Source organism: Quercus robur, chromosome 12 (assembly GCF_932294415.1).
Source record: "Quercus robur chromosome 12, dhQueRobu3.1, whole genome shotgun sequence".
NCBI classification, from domain to species: domain Eukaryota; kingdom Viridiplantae; phylum Streptophyta; class Magnoliopsida; order Fagales; family Fagaceae; genus Quercus; species Quercus robur.
The window spans coordinates 28878324-28902822 of NC_065545.1; the positions used below are offsets into that span (position 1 = coordinate 28878324).

At 33.5% G+C, this 24499-nt stretch overlaps 1 protein-coding gene across 2 annotated transcripts; it reads right to left on the reverse strand.

Moving 5' to 3' along the window:
- Nucleotides 1-15645: 15645 nt before the first annotated feature.
- Nucleotides 15646-22877, reverse strand: LOC126709940 (phospholipase D gamma 1-like). 2 transcript variants are annotated; one of them, XM_050410318.1, is made up of 10 exons: nucleotides 21603-22877; nucleotides 20970-21086; nucleotides 20368-20562; nucleotides 19571-19822; nucleotides 19401-19469; nucleotides 19151-19298; nucleotides 18246-18388; nucleotides 17914-18111; nucleotides 17603-17800; nucleotides 15646-16197 (listed from the first exon to the last, which is right to left on the reverse strand). In XM_050410318.1, the coding sequence occupies exons 1-10, from the start codon at nucleotides 22566-22568 to the stop codon at nucleotides 15898-15900; spliced, it is 2586 nt and encodes an 861-aa protein (XP_050266275.1). In that variant the 5' UTR covers nucleotides 22569-22877; the 3' UTR covers nucleotides 15646-15897. The 2 variants fall into 2 exon arrangements, with proteins under 2 accessions (XP_050266275.1, XP_050266276.1); XM_050410319.1 differs by having other exon boundaries at nucleotides 17935-18111; nucleotides 21603-22874.
- Between the last annotated feature and the right edge of the window lie 1622 nt (nucleotides 22878-24499).

Sequence of the window (24499 nt, forward strand, 5' to 3'; positions counted from 1 at the left end):
CAAGCGGTTAGTTTTTTTAATTGGGAAAACTATAAAAAGGTGTTTCAACATTGTAAAATAGTATAATTTATTGCTTTTTAATCCTAATATTTAAAACAAAAACAAACAGAAAAAAAAAAAAAAAAATCCTAACCCAAATACGTAAATGAAAACAAAATAAATTCTAACCAAAATACCTAAAAATCAAACCAATCCAACCAAATATCCAAACATAAAGCATATTTAACATTCAATTAAAAAAAAAATTACTAGTGATGGTTCCAATAAAGTGGGAACTATACCTAGTAGTATAGCTTCTACTCAGACTTGGATTGCTTCTAAGGATTTGCCTTTCCACCTACAAATCCAGAAAAAGAAAAGCTAAAGAAAAACCTTTTAATTTTTTATTACACAAATTTGAAATTGAAATCAATCAATGACAAATGAAATCTACAATTTAATCCAAGAGAGAATTAAATAAATATAAATTTGTACTTGATAAATGAAAAAATTGGAAACTCTTCGCCAAGAATGCTGATTCATGAAGCGTAAAGAAATTGAAGAGACCAAAAATACTCTCTACTTTGTAATCCACAAATTACCCACAAATTATCCAAAACAATTTTAACTCAAAAATCCAAAACCAAACCAAACCAACACAAATACCCTAACCATAAACCAAATCTAATCCTATAATTGATCAAAACAAAATCTAACCCAAATGGCTAAATCGAAACACTAAAACATAAATCATAGTTATTGTGTGATTTTAAAAAGAATAAAGAAAACCTTCACCGATAACGATTCCGACTGCATGACAGTGGTGGCTGCCCTAAAATTCATCTCTCTATCGATCTCTATTCTTCATCTGTTTTAACAAGATCATTATCTCAACTAAAGGCACTTTCGATCTCTCTTTTGTAACATTATCGATATATCTTTCGATCTCTATTTTTCTGCAGTTTACGAAATCTCTCTTTGTATCTCTCTATTCTTTTGTGTTTTCTCTTTTTCACCAAACCGTTTCACCAAACCGTCTACCTTTATGGTCTAGGTTTTGGACGATGAAGAAGGGGTTTGGCCGTGGAGTGTGTTTTGGAAGATGGAGAAGTGGAACAGGGAATGAGAAAGGGAACGGGAGAAATAAAAAATCAGAATTTAGTTTGTTGTATTATAGGGTTTTATGTATTATCCGGTTAGAGAAAAAAAATCAGAATTTCTATTCTCTCTTTCTATGTATAGGGGCAAGCCTTTTGAATGTAATTTAATAATTTATTAAGCGGTAGTTTTGTTTTTATACTGAGAGGCTCTGAAAAGGTGTTTTAACGCAATGAAACGCTATAATTTATTGCTTTTTAATTGTGCACATGGCAGAATTTTAGATTAGACATTTATCCTATATGGCAACACCTCCTTAATTGTAGGATCATTAAATTGGAATAGGCTTACTGACCTAACCAATTGGAATATGATGAAATTTCTTCTAAATGTTGTGTATACTCCAAATTTTTTTTACATCTCATAATGATACGTTGTGGAAAGGTGTCATCCAAGTCCAACATGATTGAGAGACTATGGCCCAGAAGCTTTACTATTCATTACTTTGCCAGAAAAATTAAACACTCATTTGATGTAATAGGAGATTATGGAATTTGACACCGTATACACTGGAGTTTGTTCTTGATGTTGTGAAATTGCTGTAGGTACTAAAAACTCTAGTTTGATTAGTTGGCAAGTCATGTTCTTTTAGCGTGAAAAGTCTACAATGGAAAACTTTTATGTTCTTACAATAAATGTTTTCGAGAGAAGATTGTTAGCCCCCTCATCTCATTGGGACCCCCCTATTTATACAAAGGAAAAAGGGTCCAATATTCCTGAGTGTGACTTAGTTACATGGAATTTTTGTGCAATTGTGTCTAGATTTCTTTTAAAAATTTAATTATAATTTTAAACTCTAATTTGGTGATTTTTATATGATTTTTGTGGTTTGATTTTGATTTTGTAAAGACATATTAGCCAAAAGAAACAAAGGTAGAGCTATTAAAGAAATCTGTAGTTTCAGATTAGCAATTACAGATGGGCAATGCTGCATTGTCATTTGTGGTTGTGGTATGAATAAGCGGTATGTTGTTTGGGCAACTGATTGAGGCAAAGCAATTAACCATATTAAAAGGGATTAGCACTTTCTCAAAAAAAAAAAAAAAAAAAGGGATTAGCAACATTTTATTTCTCCTTTACCATTTGTGGTATGTATACGCCTTTTTCACATATGCTCAAGTGAAGTACTGGTTATGATTTCCCTTAATTATTATAAACATATTAATTTTTTTTAAAGGAAGTTCTATTTTTATTAAATGAGATATATATATATATATATATATATATATATGTCGAGCGTCATGTAGCTGAATTGGCACCTCCTCCTACACAAAATGTATGGAGTTTAAGGGAGAAAATGTTCAAGTTGCGGGGTTCAGGGAGAAAATGTTCAAGTTGCAGGGGTCAAGGAGAAAATGTTCAAGTTGCGAGGGTTTAAGGGAGAAAAGGTTCAAGTTGCAGGGTTAGTAGCATATTGTAATTATTTCTATTAAAAAAAAAGAAAGATATAAAGATATATATTGCTTATGGTGGATTTTTTTTATTTTTTTATTTTTTTTTAATCCTTGAGTATTTTGGGTTGTTTCAAACGAGTAATGGCCCCTCTTTGGCTCCTAAAATTTTTGGTTTATTAATTTTTCTATCTATAACTATATTCTTCTTTACCTAATAAAGTTTGGAATTTTCTGTGAGTACATTTTTTTCTTCAAGAAAATGAATAGAAATCTCTCTTCATGTTCATGCTCATGTTAATGTCGATATTTGTATGTTTTGCAATACTCAATAAGTTGTTTACTCATTTTGTGAATTATCAATTGTAGTTAAAAAAGAGTATAAACACAATACTATTCAATTAAACTAAAGTGAAAAATTAAATCTATTAGATTAAAAAAAGGGACATGAAAATGAAAATTTCCCAAAAAATTTCTTAAATAGAATTAAAATAATATACTCAATATTGTTTATCAAGCAATCATGTACTAACTAACAACATTCCAATCATTACGTGCATAACGGGGTGATGTAATGGTTGTTCAATTTATTTAAGAAATGTGATCTAGCTAATTGAAATTAAAAAAAATACAATAACTTTCATTTGTAGTCATGAATTATACCTTTACGAATATCCTATGCATTTTATGAGTTTTATTTTATATAAATGTATTTCATAACAAAATTTATCATAAAACCCTTCATTGTATTTTTTTTTTTAAATCACTACACAAAAAATGAAAGAAGATTTTTTTTTCCCAAAAAATGTTCTCCAGTAATAATATTTACCAAAAAAGATCATACCAAAAACAATCATTTTAATACTATTAATAGTCATTTTTGTATTTTGTTAACTCTTTAAAAAAATTTGTAAGGATATTATTAGGTATTAAATATAAATTGTCCATGATTTAAAAAAAAAAATTATTGTAAAGCACCTTTTTTTTTTTTAAGATTCATTTATTCTAGACTTTTTGGTTTTTGTACTTAATAACTCACTTGGATGAATATTTATGATGTATTCCTACATTTGATTTTAAAATTAAGAAATAAAACTCTTTAAGAATAAATAATTTAGGACACATGTTGCGAAATTGGAACTCTAATTTGGAATTCTAATTTTAGTTTCTTTCAAGTTCAACTATTATTATATATATAGATTGATTAAATAATATTAAAAAGAAGTTACTATGATCTATTGGGTAACAATAAAAAATAAATAAATAAAAAGAGGTAAAAAATGCTAAATTTATATAATAGTAAAACGAAGTTATTATGATCTATTGGGTAACAAATAAAAAATAAAAAAACTTAATATAATAATAAAAAGAAGTTACTATGATCTATTCAATAATAGTAAAAATAATAATAATAATAATAATAATAATAATAATAATAATAATAAGAGGTAAAAAAAAAAGACTAAATTTATATAATAATAAAAATAAGTTACTATAATGTATTGGGTAACCGTTAAAAAAAAAAAAAAAAAAAAAACCTTAATGAAAAGAGATATAAAATGCTAAATGCAACACCACATTTCAAAACCACATGCACTCTCGCATGAGATCTCTACTTTTATATATATATATATATATATATATATATATATATATATTGATGGCAATCAAAACTTTATGTTCTTACTTGCTTATAACCCATCTGTACATATACAAGGGAATACTTAAGAATACCCAATATATATTGTAGGGCTAAAAATTTGGAGTCCAAGCTCAAAATGTATGAAGTCTTGGTTCAATGAGCCCAATACAATGAATTTGTAGAGAATGGGTCAAAGAACTGGGTCCTAATGAATTAGACAATGGCTAGTATTGGATCAAAAGACAATTAAGCACAAATAAGAGATATTGATGTCTGTGGACTTTCAATTCGAGGAGGCCACAATTATTGTATATTGATCACAGTTGGATGTTAAGATAGTTTAGATTGCTATAGTGTTTTATCGGAAAAAACAAAGAGAAAACACTGTAGCAATCTAAACTATTTTAACATCCAACTGTGATCAATATACAATAATTGTGGCCTCCTTGGATTGAAAGTTCACAGACATCAATATCTCTTATTTGTGCTTGATTGTTTCTTTATCCAATACTAGCCGTTATCCAATTCATTAGGACCCAGTTCTTTGACCCATTCTCTATAAATTCATTGTATTGGGCTTATTGGACCAAAACTCCATACATTTTGGGCTTGGGCTTCAAATTTTTAGCCCTACATATATATATATATATATATATATAGAGAGAGAGAGAGAGAGAGAGAGTTGGGTTCAAATTACACCTGGTGTACCTCTAAGCAATGTTACACCACTCAATATTTTTTAATTTGATGCAAAGTTTGACAGATCTACCATTAGATTACATTATCTTCGTATATTCTCAATACTTGCAAAATTTCAAGGTGATCAAAGATTAATAGCCATGTTATCAATCAATTTTTAAATTCAAGTTTTTGTAATTTAAACTAATACATAAAAGATGAGTTTATGAATCAAATGATAAATAGCATCCAATTGACATGAAAATTGGCATGATTGTTAAGAACATATAGAACATGTAATTCAAAGGTGAGATTTTCAAAATATGAATTTTATAACAAGTTATTGAGTGGTGTAACATTGCTTAGAGTTACACCAGGTATAACTTGAACGCAACCCATATATATATATATATATATATATTATTATTATTATTATTATTATATATACAATATAATTATTCTTTATCATTAGGTCAAACAAACCAACTAGTTTTTAAGATTTTTTTTTTTTTTTTTTTTTTAGACAAGAAACTTTGCTAATTTAGTTAACTGAAATTCACTATAGTAATATATAAAAGTATAATAAATTTAAAGTAGGTCATTCTATATTTCTATGTTTATGTGCATGACTCTGCATGTATATATATTTGACACAAAATCAATATATATATATATATATATATATATAAAAAGTAGGAACCTCAAATGGAATAGTCTAGGATTTTGTCATGTGGATCTATTTATTAAGCTTTTATCTCAACGAAGTTTGCATTTATACCAAATTGTTATTTTATGGAATATGCTTATGGAATAAATGAATATACTAATTATCTATAGGTGTGCACAATTTTGTAGTGTCACTATCTCTCTCTCATGTGGAGAAGAAAACAACCACTTACTGCATGCATAATGCCATTTACATGAGGATAAAGTTTAACTACAAAATTGGTTGTAACCTAAGGCTACAACCTTATTCAATCAAATAAACATTACTACATATTTTGAAAATCTAATCATTGAATTGCATGTTCATTACGCTCTTAATACATGTCAAATTTTGTGTTAATTGGATATTATTTACTATATGATCTATAAATTTATATTTTATGCATAATTTTAAATTACAAAAACTTACAATTTAAACAATTTATTAATGACATAGCTATAGAATTTTCTAGAAATTTTGCAAGCGTGGAGTATGTAAGAAGAAGACATAATCCAATGGTAGATTTGTCAAAATTCACTTCCAATAAACAGATATTGAATAAGATTGTAGCCTTAGGCTACAACCAATTTGGTAACTAAATTTTGTTCTTTACATAAAATAGGTGTCAATGAAAATTTTCCTCTCACCATATAGGATGCTTCATTAATGGTTGTTAGGGTGTGTTTGTATAGACTATTGCAAAATTGTTTTTTGAGTTTAAAATGAGCATTTTTAAAAAAATTATGAAGAGTTGCCATTGTGAAACGAGGTTTTGGATTTTAAAAATGCTCTTTTAGGCTCTTAAAACGCCTAACCAATCAGACCATTAATAGATAATGTCCAAGGGTTTAGATTGTGATGATTTATAAAGTTTAGAATTTAATATGGTAAAAAAAATAAAACAAGGTTTGATTTGACACAATGAGCAAACTCGGGATATTTTAGGACTTTCCCCTTAAATTTTTTTATTAAAATTTAAACTCTATAATTTAGCTATGTTACCCTATAATTTTAAAGTTAACAACTTCAATCTTGAAATTTCATAAATGTAACACATTAAACCTAGAGTCCAACGATATATCTTCCCTTTTTACAAAATCAACTTGAGATGAAAAAGAAAACCCAGAAGTTCCAAGAGAGATAAAGGGGAGGTTGAACAGTTGAACTTGGTTACTTGGTACTGTCTATCGCAATATGCTTAATTCGTATTGCTAATGACTTTGATCTGTATAATGCCATAATTGGCTCTTCTTTCACATCTATATTAGACCATTACTATATTTTCTCGAATAGTAATTTTGTAATGGTTTTTTTTTTTAATTATTTTTAAACTCAATTGTAGCAGAGATTAAAACATTGAATTTTTTGAAAAGACTAAAAGATACTAACCAATTGAATTACAAAACTCTTGATATTTTACCATGAGAATTGAAGCCTATTATTCTGTGTATATAATATAAGCGTTACTTTTCTTTACATGGCCAACTTAACTCCTAGGCAATTAGCTACAGCCCCCATACTTGATGCATATATGAAGATAGAGGACCTTTGATCTAGCTAGGTGAGTAGGTGTTTAAATTTTGTTCTTTTACTTGTTTTTATTTTGTGTCTTGCTCAGATGTTATTATTATTATTATTTTTTCAAGTAGCCAATTATATGATAAGAATCCAATTTCCTAATGTCTATTGATTCTCAATTTAGTAGTTCTTCGAGGGAACTAAGCCTCCATTGATTGATTCTTCGAGGGAATCTACCTCCTATAGCAATTCAAGGAATTAGCTATTCAATGTGTTATTTCTTCAATGAATCCTTTACAATCTGAATTGTAGTTTATATCATGTTCTAACTAACTAGGTACAACACCTCACAGCTTATCTAACTAAGCTCAACTAACTAAGTACAACACTTTAATGCAATACAGCCAAACTGCAACAGTACAACACTTTAAAGCTACTGTACAACACTTTAAGGCTACTGGTAACTGTCTCTGTACTAGCCTCCCTTGACACTCTGTCATAACAGCACACCCCTACACACTGCCCCGCATTGTCCATCACACTGCCCTGCACTTTGCACTGACTTAGCCACAATGTCTCAAATGCACCTTAGTGAGGATCCTAACATTATATGATCACGTGATCAGGTGTTTTAATTTTGTTCTTTTACTTGTTTTTATTTTGTGTCTTGCTCAGTTGTTATTATTATTATTATTTTTCAATTAGCCAATTATATGATCACGTGAGTAGGTATTTTAATTTTGTTCTTTTACTTGTTTTTATTTTGTGTCTTGCTCAGTTGTTATTATTATTTTTTTTTTCAAGTAGCCAATTATTTGATCACGTGAGTAGGTGTTTTAATTTTGTTCTTTTACTTGTTTTTATTTTGTGTCTTGCTCAGTTGTTATTGTTATTTTTTTTAAAAGTAGCCAATTATATGATCACGTGAGTAGGTGTTTCAATTTTGTTCTTTTACTTGTTTTTATTTTGTGTCTTGCTCAGTTGTTATTATTATTATTATTTTTCAATTAGCCAATTACATGATCACATTTTTGACAATTCAAATCACCAATTCACCAAACACATAGAGAAATAATCATAAAGTAATAAACACAACGATAGGATGACAATGTGAAAAACAAACGGAGAACGACTCTAAAGGAAAATCCACTACAAAGGATATTACTGCCCAAAAATGGAAATCCACTATATGAACAAAAGTTTTATAATCTAGTTCATACCCATGACCCTAGACGCTACTCGGTAGTTTAACTTACTAACATGACCCCACGTCACCTTTAAACCTTTTGAAGTCCTCTATATGAATCCCTTCTTCACGAACCTCGTTTGTGATCATGTTCAAACCTCTACCAACTGGTCCAACTCCCTCCTAGAAGATTTGATCTCCACAACAGCAATATTGGGATGAAGGCTCTTTGTTTTCAAACTTTGATCTCACTAATATGAAACAACCCAAAGGAATATGGGTTCACCATGATGGAGGCTACAAATTTCTCTTTGAATAGTTTAGGGTTTCTACCTCTCCAATCACTATAAAAGTCATGTATATAAGAGTCTGTTGATGGTCAGTTTCGCTAAGAAATTCCATAAGCCCAATACAAGCCAACGCTGACCTCTTACTGGGCCTAATTCATGTATTTTATCTCATTTTATTTTCTTTTGTATGGCCTAAGCCATGTGACTTAGTGCCTGTTTGTTTCAACGTTTTCAACCCAAAAAGCCTGTTTTGAAGAAAGTTGAACCACAAAGCCCGTTTGGTTAGGTATAAAACGCAACTTTTTGGAAAAAGTTGCATTTTAGGCCAAGGCTGAGAATGTGCAAGCCATAAAGGAGTTCTGGAGGTCCATTTTAGAAAAAGTCCATCTGCGTTGGATCAACTATCCATTGGATTCTTCGGGCAATTACCAAATTATCCTTCAATAAATCATGCTTATGTCTTCAGTTCTCACGCCTGTTCCTCATTCCTCTCATCTCATCTCTCTGCTCTGCCCTTTGCCCTGAAGCTCACTCACGCCTCTCATCTCTTCTCTCTGCTCTGCCCTCTTCGTGCTGCTACAAGCCTCTCCGTAGTAAAAGTCTCTCTTGCCTTTTGTCACCCCTCTCATCTTCTTCCTCTTCTTCTTCTTTCTTCGTCTTTTTCAACGCACATTTTTCTGTATATATATATTTTTAATTTTATTTATGTCTAATTTGATCTGAGAAATACATTTTGAAGGTAGAGTTTTGATCAACAAAACAACAAGCAACACTGATCTGCTACCAAAAACCACCAGGTACCAACACTGATCTGGTTTTTTTTTTTTTTTTTTTTTTTACCTATCAAAAAAAAAAAAATCTAGATCTTGCATGCTTTGTTCTTGCTAATGATCTATTTGTTCTCTTGCCAGGTACTGAACAAATTTTTGGGTACATGCTTTGTAATTTTTTTTTTCTTTTGTGGATGCTCTGTCTTTCTAAGTTATGTGATATCTGACAAAAAATCAGAATTGGGTATTTTAGTTCCAACCCCCCTTTCTCTGTTCAAGTCACTTTGGATTGAGATTTGATTTTTTAAGTTTAGCATGATTTGGGTCTTCTTTGGAATTGGGTATTTTAGTTTTCATTTCAGGTTTGATTTCTTTGGAATTGGAATTGGGTATTTTAGTTCCTGTGGGGCAGTACAGATGTTGGGTATCTCAGTTGGGTTTAATTTGGGGCAAAGATGCTGATTGAATTGTCTAATAAGTTACCATAGACAAAATCCTAAGCAACTAACTAAATTCACAGTTGGTAGGTACTTTATCTAATATACTTTCAAGCTTTCTTTGTTAATCTTTCTTTTCTTTTCTTTGGGCAAAACTTGCCATAGCAGCCTTAATTTTCCTTTGGAATTCCAGAGGGTCCAACTTTACTTTTTTACATAGTTTCTAGCTATGCATCCTCCATACTTTGTAGAAAACAGAGAAGCATTATGGAAAACTAATTGTATACAATAATACAATGGAATGTTTATTCTAGTCTTCTTAACATATTGTATACAATCAGTTTCCCATATATGCATCCTCTAGTCAAATATGTCTATGAAATGTTTTTTATGTGACCCTTAACATATAATGTAATCTGTATTTATTGGTGGTGTGAGTACCATTGTGAAATTCTGCAATTCGAATATGTGTCAAAGATGTGCCATGGAGCCTATATGTTTTTATATTGAGGATGCAAATGCATGTTAGTGTGTCACATCTTAATGTTAGGAGTGTGTAGGTGTATATGTGTGTGGGGTGCGTCTGCTGCTGATGGGGCATGCGTGTGCAGCTGATGGGGTAGTTGTGTACCCCGCAACACCTCACCATAGCTGCCCCATCAGCTACACATGCATGCCCCATCAGCAGCAGACGCACCCCACATCTGCAACGCACGCACACCCTGCAGCACCTCACCATGCAGCAACACATGCATGCCTATAACTTTTAACCCATAGACAGACCACAATAAAACATTTATGTTAGAGGTGATAGTTGCAAAAAATGGCTGGTGGTAGAAGAAAGAAGTAGCACTTTAGCAAAATCCATGCCTTTTGATGTGGGAAAGTAGTATTTAAAGGTGAACACTCACTAATTGGAGGTCCTAGCTTCTCAAGGGTAGTCTATTGCAATGAACCTAACTGCTTTGAGGCTAGTGTCCTCAATTATGGCAGTAATTTTCTAGCTGTGTCTACTGACTAGTGAGTGTACAAACGGTGCTCTTGTGAGTTGTGACATGATGAGATTCCTCTCTAGCCCTTTCTATTTTAATGCTTAGACTAGGCAAAATTTTTTTTTTTTTTTTTTTTTTGTGTGGATTTATTAGATCATGTTTGTAACTAGTTCACTAGATTGGAATATTATGAATTCTATTTTTTGCATTTCTTATGGTTGCTTAACTCTATAGATGGGTAAAAACACCACTTCCAAATCCAAGGCAAAAAAGGCTAGAGCATTATGGGGAGATCCAAGTTGGACAACTACTTTTTGTAACCTTTGTGTGGAACAGATTGAAGCCAGGAATAGAACAAAAGGTGTTGCCTTTAGTCCCAAAGGTTGGACCATTTTGGTGACCAAATTTTGTGATGAGACCGGTTTAGACTATGATAAGGACCAATTAAAAAGTAGGTGGGATGTATTAAAAGTTGATTGGAGAGTGTGGGAACAATTAAAGAGTCATGACACAGGTTTAGGTTAAGATGCAGTGAAGGGAACGATTGATGCTAGTGATGATTGGGGGGACCGGAAGTTGAAGGTGAGTTGAAACTTAAAGGAATGTGGTTTGGGGGTATGTGTAGGTTTTGTTTGGACCATTTTCATAAGCCCAAAATGTGGGTCTTGCTAAGTGGGTTAAGGCCACTTGCAAAACCTAGAGTTTATAGAGGAGATCACATGCCTACAATTTTCACCCAAATGGAAACCTGTAGCTCTTGCTCTATGTTAATGAAATTTTAGATAATCATTTTAGGTCCCCTAGAGCACTTTGATTTATTGGCCGACTTTTGATGCATCTTGTCACGTAGATTTGCTTCCCAAGGGGTCGAATGAGCTGGGAATATGCAACCAAATGACCAATCACATTTAGTCGAAGTCTTTCCTTAATTATGACAAAAACAAAGGTGGATCTAAACCTTACCGCTAACTATTTTAACACCATAATGGTCCTTGGCCTCGCTCATTATCCATAGACCAATTCTTAAGGACATCCCAAATCTACTATAAAACCTCTTCATCAAATCTAACACAATCTAATATAAGATCATCCATTGAAACACTACTTTTAGAACAAAAGCCCACATAGCAACTTAGCAGTAGTATTCTGAGGTCTTGAGGTGAAAGTGGAAGCATAGAATAGTCTTCTCTCTCTCTCCACCTCTATTAAATTCTCATTCTTGTTATATGTGTGAAACAATTTTTGATTTAATGTATTATGCATATTTATCCACCCTTTGTTGTCTAGCACTTTTATTTCACTCTTGATTAGCTTTTATTTACTGAATATTAGAATTTTGGGCTTGACTCTTCCTACTTTATCACATTTTAAAGAACCCAAGGGGAGTTTGGGGCTTATTTCTCCATATTTTTTGCTCTTTTCAAAAACCTTCCCCCGACATAGTCTTTATATATTAGACTCTTTTTTTTTTTTTTTTTTGAAGGGGAACAAAGATTCATTGCTTCAAGAAATTGAAATACAACAGGAAAAACAAAAGAAGAAAAGGGACCTCTAGGAACTAACCTGCCAGCGCAGGAACAGTAAACCAAGAGGGACCCTCCCAAACCTAAAAGGCTTATACACACCAGCCAGCTAAAAAAAAAAAAAAAAACTTATAAACTATCGTGTTGAACTCCCTTTTCAAGAAGACAAAACTAACAAAAGCAAGATAAGCCCAAGGTCCCAACAAGCACCGAAAAGTGCAATCAAGTTAAACTGTCCCAAAGACAGCATCAGCTAGATCCGAGTTGACCGGTTCACAGAGGCGCTTAGGAGCCCGATTGTTCTCTTCCTCTGAAGCTTCATTTGCTCTCAAGCGCTTTGCTCCAATCTTCAACATCTGGGCGAGAGTTTGATCATCACTAACTTTTCCTTTCATGCGGGTAACTTTTTTCAGATTGCCTTTACCCAAAATCTGTTTTCCTTTTTCATGAGCTTTGGCCTGAAAAATTACACCAACTTGGACAGCATTGGCCGGATTCTTCTTCTCTGGGTTGTCTTTCTCATTTTTATCTAAAGGGGCTTTAGTACTTGGGCTCCCTTGAGAAATAGAGCCTTTTGGGCTTTGTGAAGCAAGGCTTTTTGGCCCATGGGAGAAAGAGCCTCTGTGCTCAATTGAAAAATCCTGCCTTAGATGATCACGTGACTTCTCACAGGAACCCAAAACACTCAAGTCCTGTCCTGTCGTTGCACTCATCATCTGCTTTGTAGGTCCACTAAAGGCTTGTACGTCACCAGCAAGCTGTCCATCTGCACATGTGGAGTCATCGTTTCCCTAGGTATCACCCTTCTCCAAGCTTCGTTTCCCACCCACAAGACCTGAGGCCTCAAGACATGTTGAAGCAGAACCAGTCGCCGGCCGGGTCATTTGCTGCACTACTAACTCATCGGAGTTCACTCGAATCGTGTCCTTGCTCAGGTTCCTTTCTTTGGCTGCCACTTTTGCAATCCACCCCGCCCTTAACCAGTCTCCATATTGATGGCAAGCAGTTTGCCAGTCCCCAGATGTTGGGCAATGTTTTTTATCATGCCCAAGCTTCCCACAGATGAAGCAAACTGTAGGTAGCCTTTCATATTTGAACGTAAGCCATAGTCGTTCATCTTCAGAGCTTGCAATATAAGCTCCTCTTCTTAGTGGCTTATCAATCTCCAACTCCACACGGACTCTCATGAATTTTTCCTGATTAGATTGCCACGAACACCTATTGACTTCAATGAATTTACCTAACTTGCTACCAATTTCTTCCCCAACATCCTGTGACATATGTTCAAAAGGAAGACCCCAAATTTGGACCCAAAAGGGAGAATGGGTGAAAGAAATATTTGTGGAAGTCAGCCCTTTTTTCCATCTACAGAGTAAGAGGAGGTTGTTATCAAAGCTCCAAGGTCCACACCTCTCAACCCACTCCATTTGATATTTTGAGCTAAACTTGAATTGCAGTATATTATTTTCAACTTCCACAATTCTCATGTCTGAACCCATTTTCCATGCTGATCTAAGGGTGTTCTTCAGAGCACGTTGGTTCTGTTGCCGATCAGAGAGAAGCCGGCCCAAAAAGACTTAGGGAACATTCTTCTAAGAGGCCGGAGCAATTTGTGACTGTGATAGGAATAGCTTCTTTTTCTTCTTTTGTGAGTTGCGGGTTCTGTAAGCTAGAGAGAATACTTGGGTCCATGACTAGAGATTATTGGCTCTTGCCTAAAGAGAACAAAAGAAAACTATACAACCCCTAAAATGGAAGATTTGGGATGGAACAACTCGTATTCAAACGAGAGGAAAAAAACTCCTACTAGGGAGAGAGAGGAAAAAATAAATGATATATATTAGACTTTGTAGGGTTTCAGAACTCATAGCACATTAGCACTGATGTAATTAAAATATGTCAAAAAACTTAATTTGTTATCTTCAATCAATCAAGCTGGATTGAAGAGCCAAAATCCTCGTTCGATTGATCAATCAGTGATTGAAAGTTTGTAGAAACTTTGATTTCGATCAATCGAGAGTCTGGCAAATGGCAAATGAACACCTAGCAGAATGTCTTGTTTAAGCTGCATCTTGACACTTTGATCTTAGATATAAGTGAATGACAGTTACAAATACATTTACATTGTTATGGAATTTGCCAAACGTAGAACTTAAATACTCTTTTGTCGGTTGTTTTGTTTCCTTGCCCTTGCCAAAAATTACAAAAAGTAAGAAAAAAGAAAACCCACTTGAACTTCCTTTAAAATTAACAAATCCAATTTCAAATCCTACCTCTTGATATATAAGAAAAGAAATAACAAATATAGATTTTTTTTTATTAAAAAAAAAAAAATGCAGTGTACGACTGAATCTTGACATGAGATATTGGCATTAGCCAAAAATAGTGTCATACTCTTCACTAGGGAACTTAGGGAATCTCCAGCAACTTCTTCAAATTTTTGTATTGTTTAAAGAATGAACAGTGACATTTAGCTTTTACCTACCCACTTTTTCAGATACACTTTCCAACATATTCTCTATCTCATTTAAATATTATTTCTTCATTCATTGTTTATTCTTTTTTTAATAATCATTTATTCTGTTTTTAACAACTATATTTTTCAATGAGAAGTGTTATGTTCACAACATTTTATGCAATACTTTCACAACAAAATTTATGTGGAAAGTTGTTACTAGTTCTAATTTGAATCCACTATTGAAATTATTTTTTTACTCACTAATATTAACTAATAATAATCTGTTACTTAAAATTTATTGTGAAAATATTGTGGTATTATTTTTCAATTATGATTTTTTATTTTTTATATTATTTTTCTTCCTTTCATTTCATTTTCATCCATTCACGTTTCATTTCTTTTTTTCTTTTTCTTGCTTTTCTCCTCCACACAAGTGTCCATGCCCCCTTTTATTTTCTTTTTCACCTTAAGAACATTCCAGCAACTCATTTGCTTCACATCAGAGAGAGAGAGAGAGTTGCTTGTCCGTCGCCCCACCGTCGGTTGAGATCGAGGTCGCCGAAAGGACAAAGCCGGTGGAAATCGGGGTTCACCATGCGGCACTACCACGTCCACCGCCCCACTGCTACTCGTCCTCCTCCCCACCACCAGGCTAGGTCAGATCGGCGTTCTTTTTTTTTTTTTTTTCCCATATTTTCTTGTTCTGATTCAACTTTATTTTAAGAATTGGATTTTGTTTTGTGTTTTGTGTTTGGATTATGTGAGAAACGGGGTCAGATCGACTTCTTTTTTTTTTTTTCTTTTTTTTTTTTCATATTTGCTTGTTCTGATTCAATTTTATTTTAAGAATTAGATTTTGTTTTGTGTTTGGATTATGTGAGAAACGGAGAGAATGAGAGAAAAAAAGAAATCCGAGGAGAGAGAAAGAATTGATATAATAATAGCTGGGATAATTTTTTAAGCAAAAAAATTGATTTGAAGTTGCTACAGTACTTCAAGTACTGTAGCAACTTCAAAAAAAATTTAGAAAAGTTTTGTGTATACTGAACCTGTTGGAGCGTGAACAGTAGCATAGATTCTCCAAAAAACCCCGATACAACATCTATTGGAGATGCTCTTATATTGGACTAAATTGACAGCCATTCTGGGATTGGGTATCTTCAACTATATCAGATAGTGAGATTTTCATGAATGTATGCAAATGTCCCACTCCCAGTTACAGTACCTCCTATGTCTGGGAATGTTACACAGTCAGGAAGTGGCTTCACCTTGCCTGTTCTATCAACTTCGACTGGATACTTTAATAGGTGACCCTTCATTTCTGTTACCTCATCAGCTGCATATTGTCTCCAGTTGAGCTCGCTCAAGGACCTTACCTGCCTCGCACATTCGAGGCTCTCCGGTTGCTTGAAACATTCTTCGAGAGCTCCAATGTGCTCTGCCCATAATGACATTCTATATCCATATATCTGCATCCATGCACAAGAAGACAGTGGTGAATTACAGAAATCAAAATATGAATGCCGATAGCACTTTGCTTTTTGTGTACTGAAAATGGATCTTAAGACAATATTAATCTTATACTTTGCGAGGTGAGCATCAATAGTGACTGACCAATGTCATGTCTAGCACATCCAGATTCTTGAAGCTATAATAATATCCACGTTTGATTTGGCAATATTTTTGAGAATGAGATTTTTATGTTTGACTTATTCCTAGAAAATTTGAAGAATTGCCTTTTGGTTTTTCCCCTCTAAAGTTGTTCTGGATAAGAAATCCTTGAAATATATACTGTATATACTATATACTCTGATTTTCCTTAAATTAACAATTACATTAACTCAAAAACCTTAAATAAAATGAGGGCGAAAAACCTTACATAGGATAAACACCTTGTATTAATTAGTTGTACATATAAATTGATTCACTTTGCCCACAAATAAAAAATAAAAAAAGAAGAAGCTAGGACGTAGAATAAAGCATTAATCTGACATGGCTGTGTTTTATTGGAGGGTGTAACAAAGTCTTTTACATTGCATCTGGATGGAATTTAATCTCTGGTAGGAATGTGGTTGCTTGTGCGAATTCATACTTCCTTGAAATACAAATTTTCTATCTCACTTATAAAATAATAAGCATTTAAAATGGATTAAACAAAATAAATAAATAAATCAAACACATAGCATACTATAATTTGTGGAAAATACAGTGCAACACAAAAAGTAAAATAGAGAATTTGTACTGAAGGGTTTGTATTCACTTCATTAAGATATTTACTACAGTCAACAAAAGAATGAACTGGTTTAGATGATATATGTCAAACACTTGTCACGTATCCACATCTCGATGGGTCTAGAGTATAAGAACATTGGACCCAATCCTTACCTTCAAAAGAATGTCTAGAAATACACTTATGATTCCCAAAAATCTGGAGCCGTTGAAATTTAAAAGCATTTTTCAAAAAAATCATGCAAATTTGTAGCCCAGGCCACACTCAAAACAATTTTTTTTTTCCTTTTTTTTTTTGGTTAAGTACTTATGGCTTTGAGACTTTGATAATCACAAACTTAGACAACCGAACAGTCATTCAGATAAAAGATATACAATTACTCATAACATGCCATACGTAATTTGCGGATGTGGCTCATGAAATTTCAATGCTCACAAAAAAAAAAAAATCATTCGAGAAGATTTTGCAATGAATTACTATTTTATCATGCCGACAAAATCTTCCTCTACTTTTATGAAACTTAACGTAATCGTTTTCCCTATACTAGTAGCGCTCTAGTACACATAGCATCTTTTACATGTAAATTTATGCAGACATATCTAGCAGCGAAGTAAATGCAGAGAGTTCTATTTTGTTAAGCTTACCTGTCCATGTGGACTAGAATCTTTGCTTGCCCAGGTATGATAAGGCTGATATGCACCCATTGCTATCTCAGTGTCTCTGATTCCTTCCATGGACCGTTGATTGATATTTGCAGATCCCAATATCACATACTCATCATCCACTATCATACCTTTGGAGTGAACATAAACCATAAAACGCCTACTCCTCTGAGCAAGTGCCTACATAACCAACATACAGAACAGTACACTTCAGCAAGACTGAAACAGGTGAGAGAATGATCAACTGTAAATGGAAACTTAACATTTCGGAAAGAGAAAACTGAAAACTGTACTCGGGTAGCTAAGGGAAGTACTTGAGGAGTCATTACTGCAGTGGAATCTTCTGCATCTAAACTTTCTTCCCTATCTGGTGCCTCACGATTGCCCAGGCAAAAGAAATTCAAATAGTCTTGTGGCTCATACTTGGTCTCAAGTCCAACCTCCTTTAAAGCATTATAAATCATTTCATACATCATTTGCATTGTTTTATGCTGCAGATATCAAAGTAAAATCAGATGAAAAATATGTGGCAATAAACTCACAAACATTAGTGTTTCTTCTAACTGATAGACATGATCAAACGACAACTGCATGCATCAAACGGGAAAAGAGAATGAAAATTTACCTGCCAATAGAGAATCTGCTGCCTGACAATGCTTGCAGCTTCTGGCCACATTGGGATAATGATATATGCAGAGAACCTCTGATTCGCTTTTATTTTGTTAACAATTTTGAGAGCAATTTCAATTGGTATCAAATTGTTAGCACCTGCAGACAAAAGTATGCTTAATGGCTTATAACCATGAATTCAATGATGTTCCCATCCCAACCATGTTTTTATTCCTTCTCCAATATCCTCTAAGTAATTGAAAGAGCATACATGATTACCAAGCCTTGGAATCTGTGCCCTAGTCCCTGAGATTATATAAAAGGCTTGCTTAGGTCATTATAAAAGAGAGAGAGAGAGATTTGGGTTACTATACCAAGAAGCGTCGAAGATTTATTTGGTGTTTCAGATGGAAGCTTTTGTACCAACTACAACAATCAAGCTGTTGCCATGGTGTTACTTGAAGTCCTACTATATGTACCAGTACTAGGATCAACTATATTCTTGTATTATGTACTTCCATTTTACTATAGTGGACTCTTCGGTTGGGTTGTTATTTATGATTTGGTTGTGTACTTATTTCACTGAATTGGAAATCAATACATAATTGGTAAATTAATCAAGTTAGTTAATTAAGTTGAAACCAATCAACCAGAGTCTAAATAACTATCAAAATATAATATTTTTTCTAATTAAATATATGACAATTGGATCATCCCGTTCCATATTATTAATAGATAGACAAGGACTGAGACATTCAACACAGAAATGGAATCACTTTGAATACCATTTCCATGCTTTCAACGAAATTTCATGAAAGGAAAAAAGTAGTAGAGGATGAATTTTCAAGTAAGATGTTCTAAAGGAACAGAATTATGCCTCTCACTTCTTTATTCTTAATCTCATATGTCAGAGTTCCTCACCTAAGTTTTTGTGAGAATCCCAATTGTATGATGACCCAAGGAAGTATTGGTTCTCAATATATATGAATTTTTGGGCAGCACGGATTGCCTTCACATATGCTGTATGTATGCTCATGTCAATCAGTACATTCTTCCCACATAAAAGGTTCTGTTACAACACCGCAAACATATCGGTTCATAACCTTCACTGGAAACATAATCAAATGCCTTATTTAAATAAGCAAGCTGAAAATCCAAAGATTTTTCTCACCCTGCTAGTAGCATATTTTGGGTCCTCAGGAAATCCTTTCACAGAATTGGAATCAATTGAGCGAAAAACCTTCACTTGTGACAAATTTTAGTCAAAAAAAAAAAAATTTGAAGAAGAAGAAATCAAGATTGGAAAATCCAATTCCAATAGAAGATTGACATCCATTTTACCTGTACATGCCAACCCTCTGGATCATTCTGACTTTGGGAAGGAAACTCTTCCTTCCTGATGATGTCAGAAATACTTTCAAGCATAAGAAGAGCATCATCATATGATGATCCTATTAGCTTTCGAAGCCCACGAGGTTTTGATTCCTTCAACCAGCGCTCCTCAAAATTGGTGAGGATGTCATATGCAGCTGGACCATCAATACAACAATGCAAATCATGCCACGGTTGTCTTGGACAGCCAACAGAAGGCTCCTATTTCAGTTAGAACCCAAATAAAGGTTAAAGTGGGGGTAAAAAGCCCACATGGCACTCATTATATATTCTAAAGTTGATTTCCTCATGCTCAGCCTTGTCTCTTACATCTCAGGTGTAAAATTAGACAAAATTAACACAATAGCTAAGAGAACTTTTACAGGGGTAACCACAAGGGTAGCACACTCAACTGCCACCAAGCTTTATGTAATGTAGATTCTGACTCTCCCAATTCCCTTTTATTTTGGTTGGGGGGGGGGGGGGGGGGGGGTTTCTTTTCTCTGGTGCCACTGACTTATAAATTAACCAAAAAAAAAAAAATCAATTGGAAGTAGTTTCAGGGAATTCCCCTTTCATATTGAACATATCCAATTGTAAATCTTTTCAGTTACACTGACAAAGTCATACATGAATGCATGAGTTTTTTAAATAAAATATTCATCTTTGCTAGATATATCATAGGAAAATTATAGGAAAATAATGAGATTCCAAAATCTGTATTAATTACACTTACAGCAATTAAGAAAATTAAATGAATGATTTACCGTGAAGTTGGTGTTACGATAGTCATCTTTGTGCACTGTTTGTAAAGTCCTAAAAAGAGGATGTGTTGGAGTATCATATCGGCCCTTGCATAAATCAAGACCTCCAACAAATGCCATGATCTTTCTTTTACAGTGACCTGCATCAGTATCCACAATCACTGTTTTCTGATGATGACTATAGATTATTCCAGCTTCCTGATAATCAAACATAAGGAAACAAGAGATTCAAAGCAGGTACAAATACTCAAAATCACATTTGAGAAATAAATGTATGCATGTATATATAAATAAATACATACATATGCATATCTAAACACACACTTATACAAATACCATGTTTGTGTGTTTATATGGCACATATCCATATATATATAAATCAAAATAGGTGAACCGATATAAAATCTGAAAAGAAAAATAAAGCAAATTGATGTAAAATGAAAATTCAGAACCACACCACTAAATACAAAAAAGACAAAAAGGACTTAATAGGTTCATGCAAGCAGCATCAAGATTATGAGACACAATTCTGCAGCTACTGCTTTCAAACAAATGGCATGTAGTTATACAATTGATAAATATATGGTGACTCATCTATATCAAACCTTCTTTTTGACCAAGCTACGTCCTTTTCCAGCTGATCGGGGGCAGAGTAGCACTTTCACCGAAGAGTGCTTGAAAAAATGGCGAGTCTCCTCATCATTAGTATGCATGATGCCCTCCTACATTTCATAAAAATCAGTGAATACATAGTGATAGATGGTATAGAAATAATTACTTGATGCAAGAAATAAACTGATCAGAAAAGAAAGCGAAAAATGATACATAACTGTCCTCAAATCAGAATTTTAAACAATAATATGCTACTTAGGTTCAGCCACTGAATTGCGTTTTACCTTCCTGCCATAAGTGGACCATACAATTAAAGAGAAAAAAACTCAGCAAAAGATAAATAACGTTAGTGTACAAACACATGTAAACTAGATAATACATTGTCTGATTTGAAATTTTGAATACATTCGGAAGGGTTATTTTGAGGAATAAAACAAAATTGTATTCATATCATAACTACACAAAACAAAAACCTACGTTGATTAGGAAATTCACTAACCATTGTAGTATTTGAAGACAAAAAATTAAAACCAGAAAAGTATAGAATTAAATTAAATCCCAAATTGTGCTAATAATACAATAGAATAGTGGTGATATATACTACTAAAATTTCTTTAGTTCCTTACTCTTTTATGTCCCAAAAAGCTCTTAGAAGTAGGATCATCCCATACAAGGAGCAGCACTCTTACACCTTCTTTTGACTTGGTTTTCAGAAGATCCCCCAGCATGCAATCTATTGCTTTATTAACATCTCGAATCAGTCTAACTGTGTGGTACACCGACCACCCTGCAATGTATATCAAATGACGGGCTCGAGTTATTGCTTCAAAGATGTCATTCCAACAACTCCTATGCTCATATTGAACATCACCATCGAGCTTCAAATTGGGAAGGCAACCATCATGAACATGTGCATCTTGATATAGTGTCACTTTTCCACCTTTCCTAAGTGGAAAGTAGGTACCTGGGACCCCTTGGCAATCAGGACCTGAATCTACTCCATGATAAATGTTCATTTTATCAACTGCGGTGTACTGAATTGATAAACTCAAGACAGCTCCAGCCTTACAAGGCTTCCCACTGTCATCAAGGATTGGGAAGGTCCCCTCAACTTTCATTCCAGAGCATAATAGCTTCACTGGAATTCTCACAGCACCCATAGTCTCTGAGCCAACAACATAACTGTCTTTGACGACAAAATGCACTTCTGCAGCATAATGTGCAACAGGAACATTAAAATGCTGCATCCAAGCAGGGTTCTCATTATTACTAATCACAAAAGTCCTCCCAATTACAGCGCCTGATACTGATACTGTGACATATGGATCGCTAGTTCTGTTATTATCACACAAATGCCCCTCAATTTTGCTGCGAACCTTCACCTTCAATTCGGCAAACTTTTCTCTTAATCTGCTATGTAACGTATCCAAGTTAGGAAGGTTTTTGGCCTCCCTGACCCAGATATCTAAGTTCCCATGTAACAGAAAAACCTTAAGGGAAACCTTGTTGGTCTGGAATGGCACAGCTTGTTGACCCTGAACATGGCTTGAGGCTCTAAATGATGATGTTTGAGCATATTCAGGTTGAGCCATGAACACTTTTTATGCCTCAAAATATGCAATTAAGAACTCAACTTTGGCTGACTTAGCAGATTGAAGAACAACTACACCAACTAAAAAGTATAACAAACGACAACAGAAGTCAACATCAAAACTTGGAGAATACCCAATAAAATATAGGCAATAAATTGTCTTGTTGTTCAACACCAAAAGAAGAATTGGCACTGAAATAGTTTAGTCAACTGTAAAGAAAGAACTGAAACTAAAATTGATCTATTGGGAACTTAGTATATTTGACTTCTTCTTTTGGTTTTTTTTGTTTTTTTGTTTTTTGTTTTTTTTGTTTTTTGTTTTTTGTTTTTTGTTATTATTATTTTTTTTATAATACTTGGTATTTGACTTGATAACAGTAATGGTAATGCAAAGATAAAGATTCTACCTAGTGCATATTAAAAGGGTCTAGAAGAGGTTATGACAGAGAACCTTAACTCATTTTTTGGAGATACCGATTTGCAGTTTCTAACTTGCGACCTGTCGCTTTGGGTGGAAGGGCAATTGTCATTGCACCAAGGGCTGAACTCTAATGGTAATGCTAAGAAGTGAAGAAAAAATAATTGGCCAGATGGGCATGCTGAAATTGATGAAATGAGAGGTGCCAGAAGAACTTATAAAATATAATCTTGGGGTTTAGGGAATATATATATGTAATATACTGGGAATATTTGAATGGGTAAACGGAAGTGGAAGAGCAAGAGGACATGATGGGGTTGAAAATCTGAAATTGAGTAAGTTGATGTGGATGAGTAACAATTTGAAAGAGATTGTTGAACGTCCGAGTACAAAGGAGAAAGATGACACTCAAAGTTATACGTGATTAAAAATTAGGTAAAAACATCATTTTGGTTCCTACATTTTGGGGCCACAGTCAATTTGATCCCTACATTTTTGTAACAATCAATTTGGTTCCTATTATTTTTAATTTACAGTAAATTTGGTATACCATTAATTCACTAACGAAAATGCCTACGTGACAAACAGTGTGCACTATTGTCATGCTTTAAGTTTACGTGGCAACTAAAATAATAATATTACATGCCACATCATCTAGAAAATTTTTTATTTATCAGCTTTAAAGGGAAAAAAATAAAAAATATCCAACCCAAATCCACTTCCAACATATTCTTTAAGCAAATCCAAAAATAAAATCAAACAAAAATCAAATGGTTAAAAAGTAATTATGGCCCTGTAAAGCTTCTTGATGAGAGCCATAGGCTTGCGTTTCAAACCCCTTTGAAACAATATAGATCAGACCCATTTGATTACTTTACATTCTCATATATCCTTCTAGAGCTTGACGTGCTCATCATTATACATATCAATAAGAGCATCCAAATCAACTCCTTGAAGCTGAACTTCTTGAATGTAAAATTTTTTTTTCCTTAAAAAATGATAAATCAAAATTTTCCAATGTTGATGATGTGGCATTTAATATTATTATTTTAGTTGTCACATAAGTTTAAAGTGTGCCAACAGTGCACACTGTTTGCCAAATAGACGTTTCCGTTAGTAAATTAATGGCAATGACCAAATTGAATATAAATTAAAAATAACAAAGACCAAATTGATTGTTACAAAAATGTAGGGACCAAATTGACTATGACCCTAAAATGTAGGAACCAAAAATGATGTTTTCGCCTAAATATTAACAAGTGTGAATTGGGAACTACTATTAAAACCTCAATTAGTAGCACTCTCAAAGAGAGAGAGAGAGAGAGAGAGAGAGAGAGAGAGAGAGAGAGAGAGAGAGAGAGAGAGAGAGAGTTGTTTGAATGCAAGGTATCAACTATCAAGGAGACAATGAATAGTTTTTGGAAGGCAACGAATAGCTAGAAGGTTTGCAATTTGAGGCTTATTATAAGTAGAGAGAGAGAGAGAGAGAGAGAGCGTTGAAAATAGTTGATGAG

Coding starts and splice junctions, on each gene's coding strand:
- LOC126709940 (XM_050410318.1), bottom strand. CDS start 22,568: ATGGCTCAACCTGAATATGCTCAAACATCATCATTTAGAGCCTCAAGC. Junction 19,823..20,367: donor ATCGTAACACCAACTTCACG/GTAAATCATTCA, acceptor TAACTGAAATAG/GAGCCTTCTGTTGGCTGTCC. Junction 16,198..17,602: donor ATTCTAGTCCACATGGACAG/GTAAGCTTAACA, acceptor GCATGGATGCAG/ATATATGGATATAGAATGTC.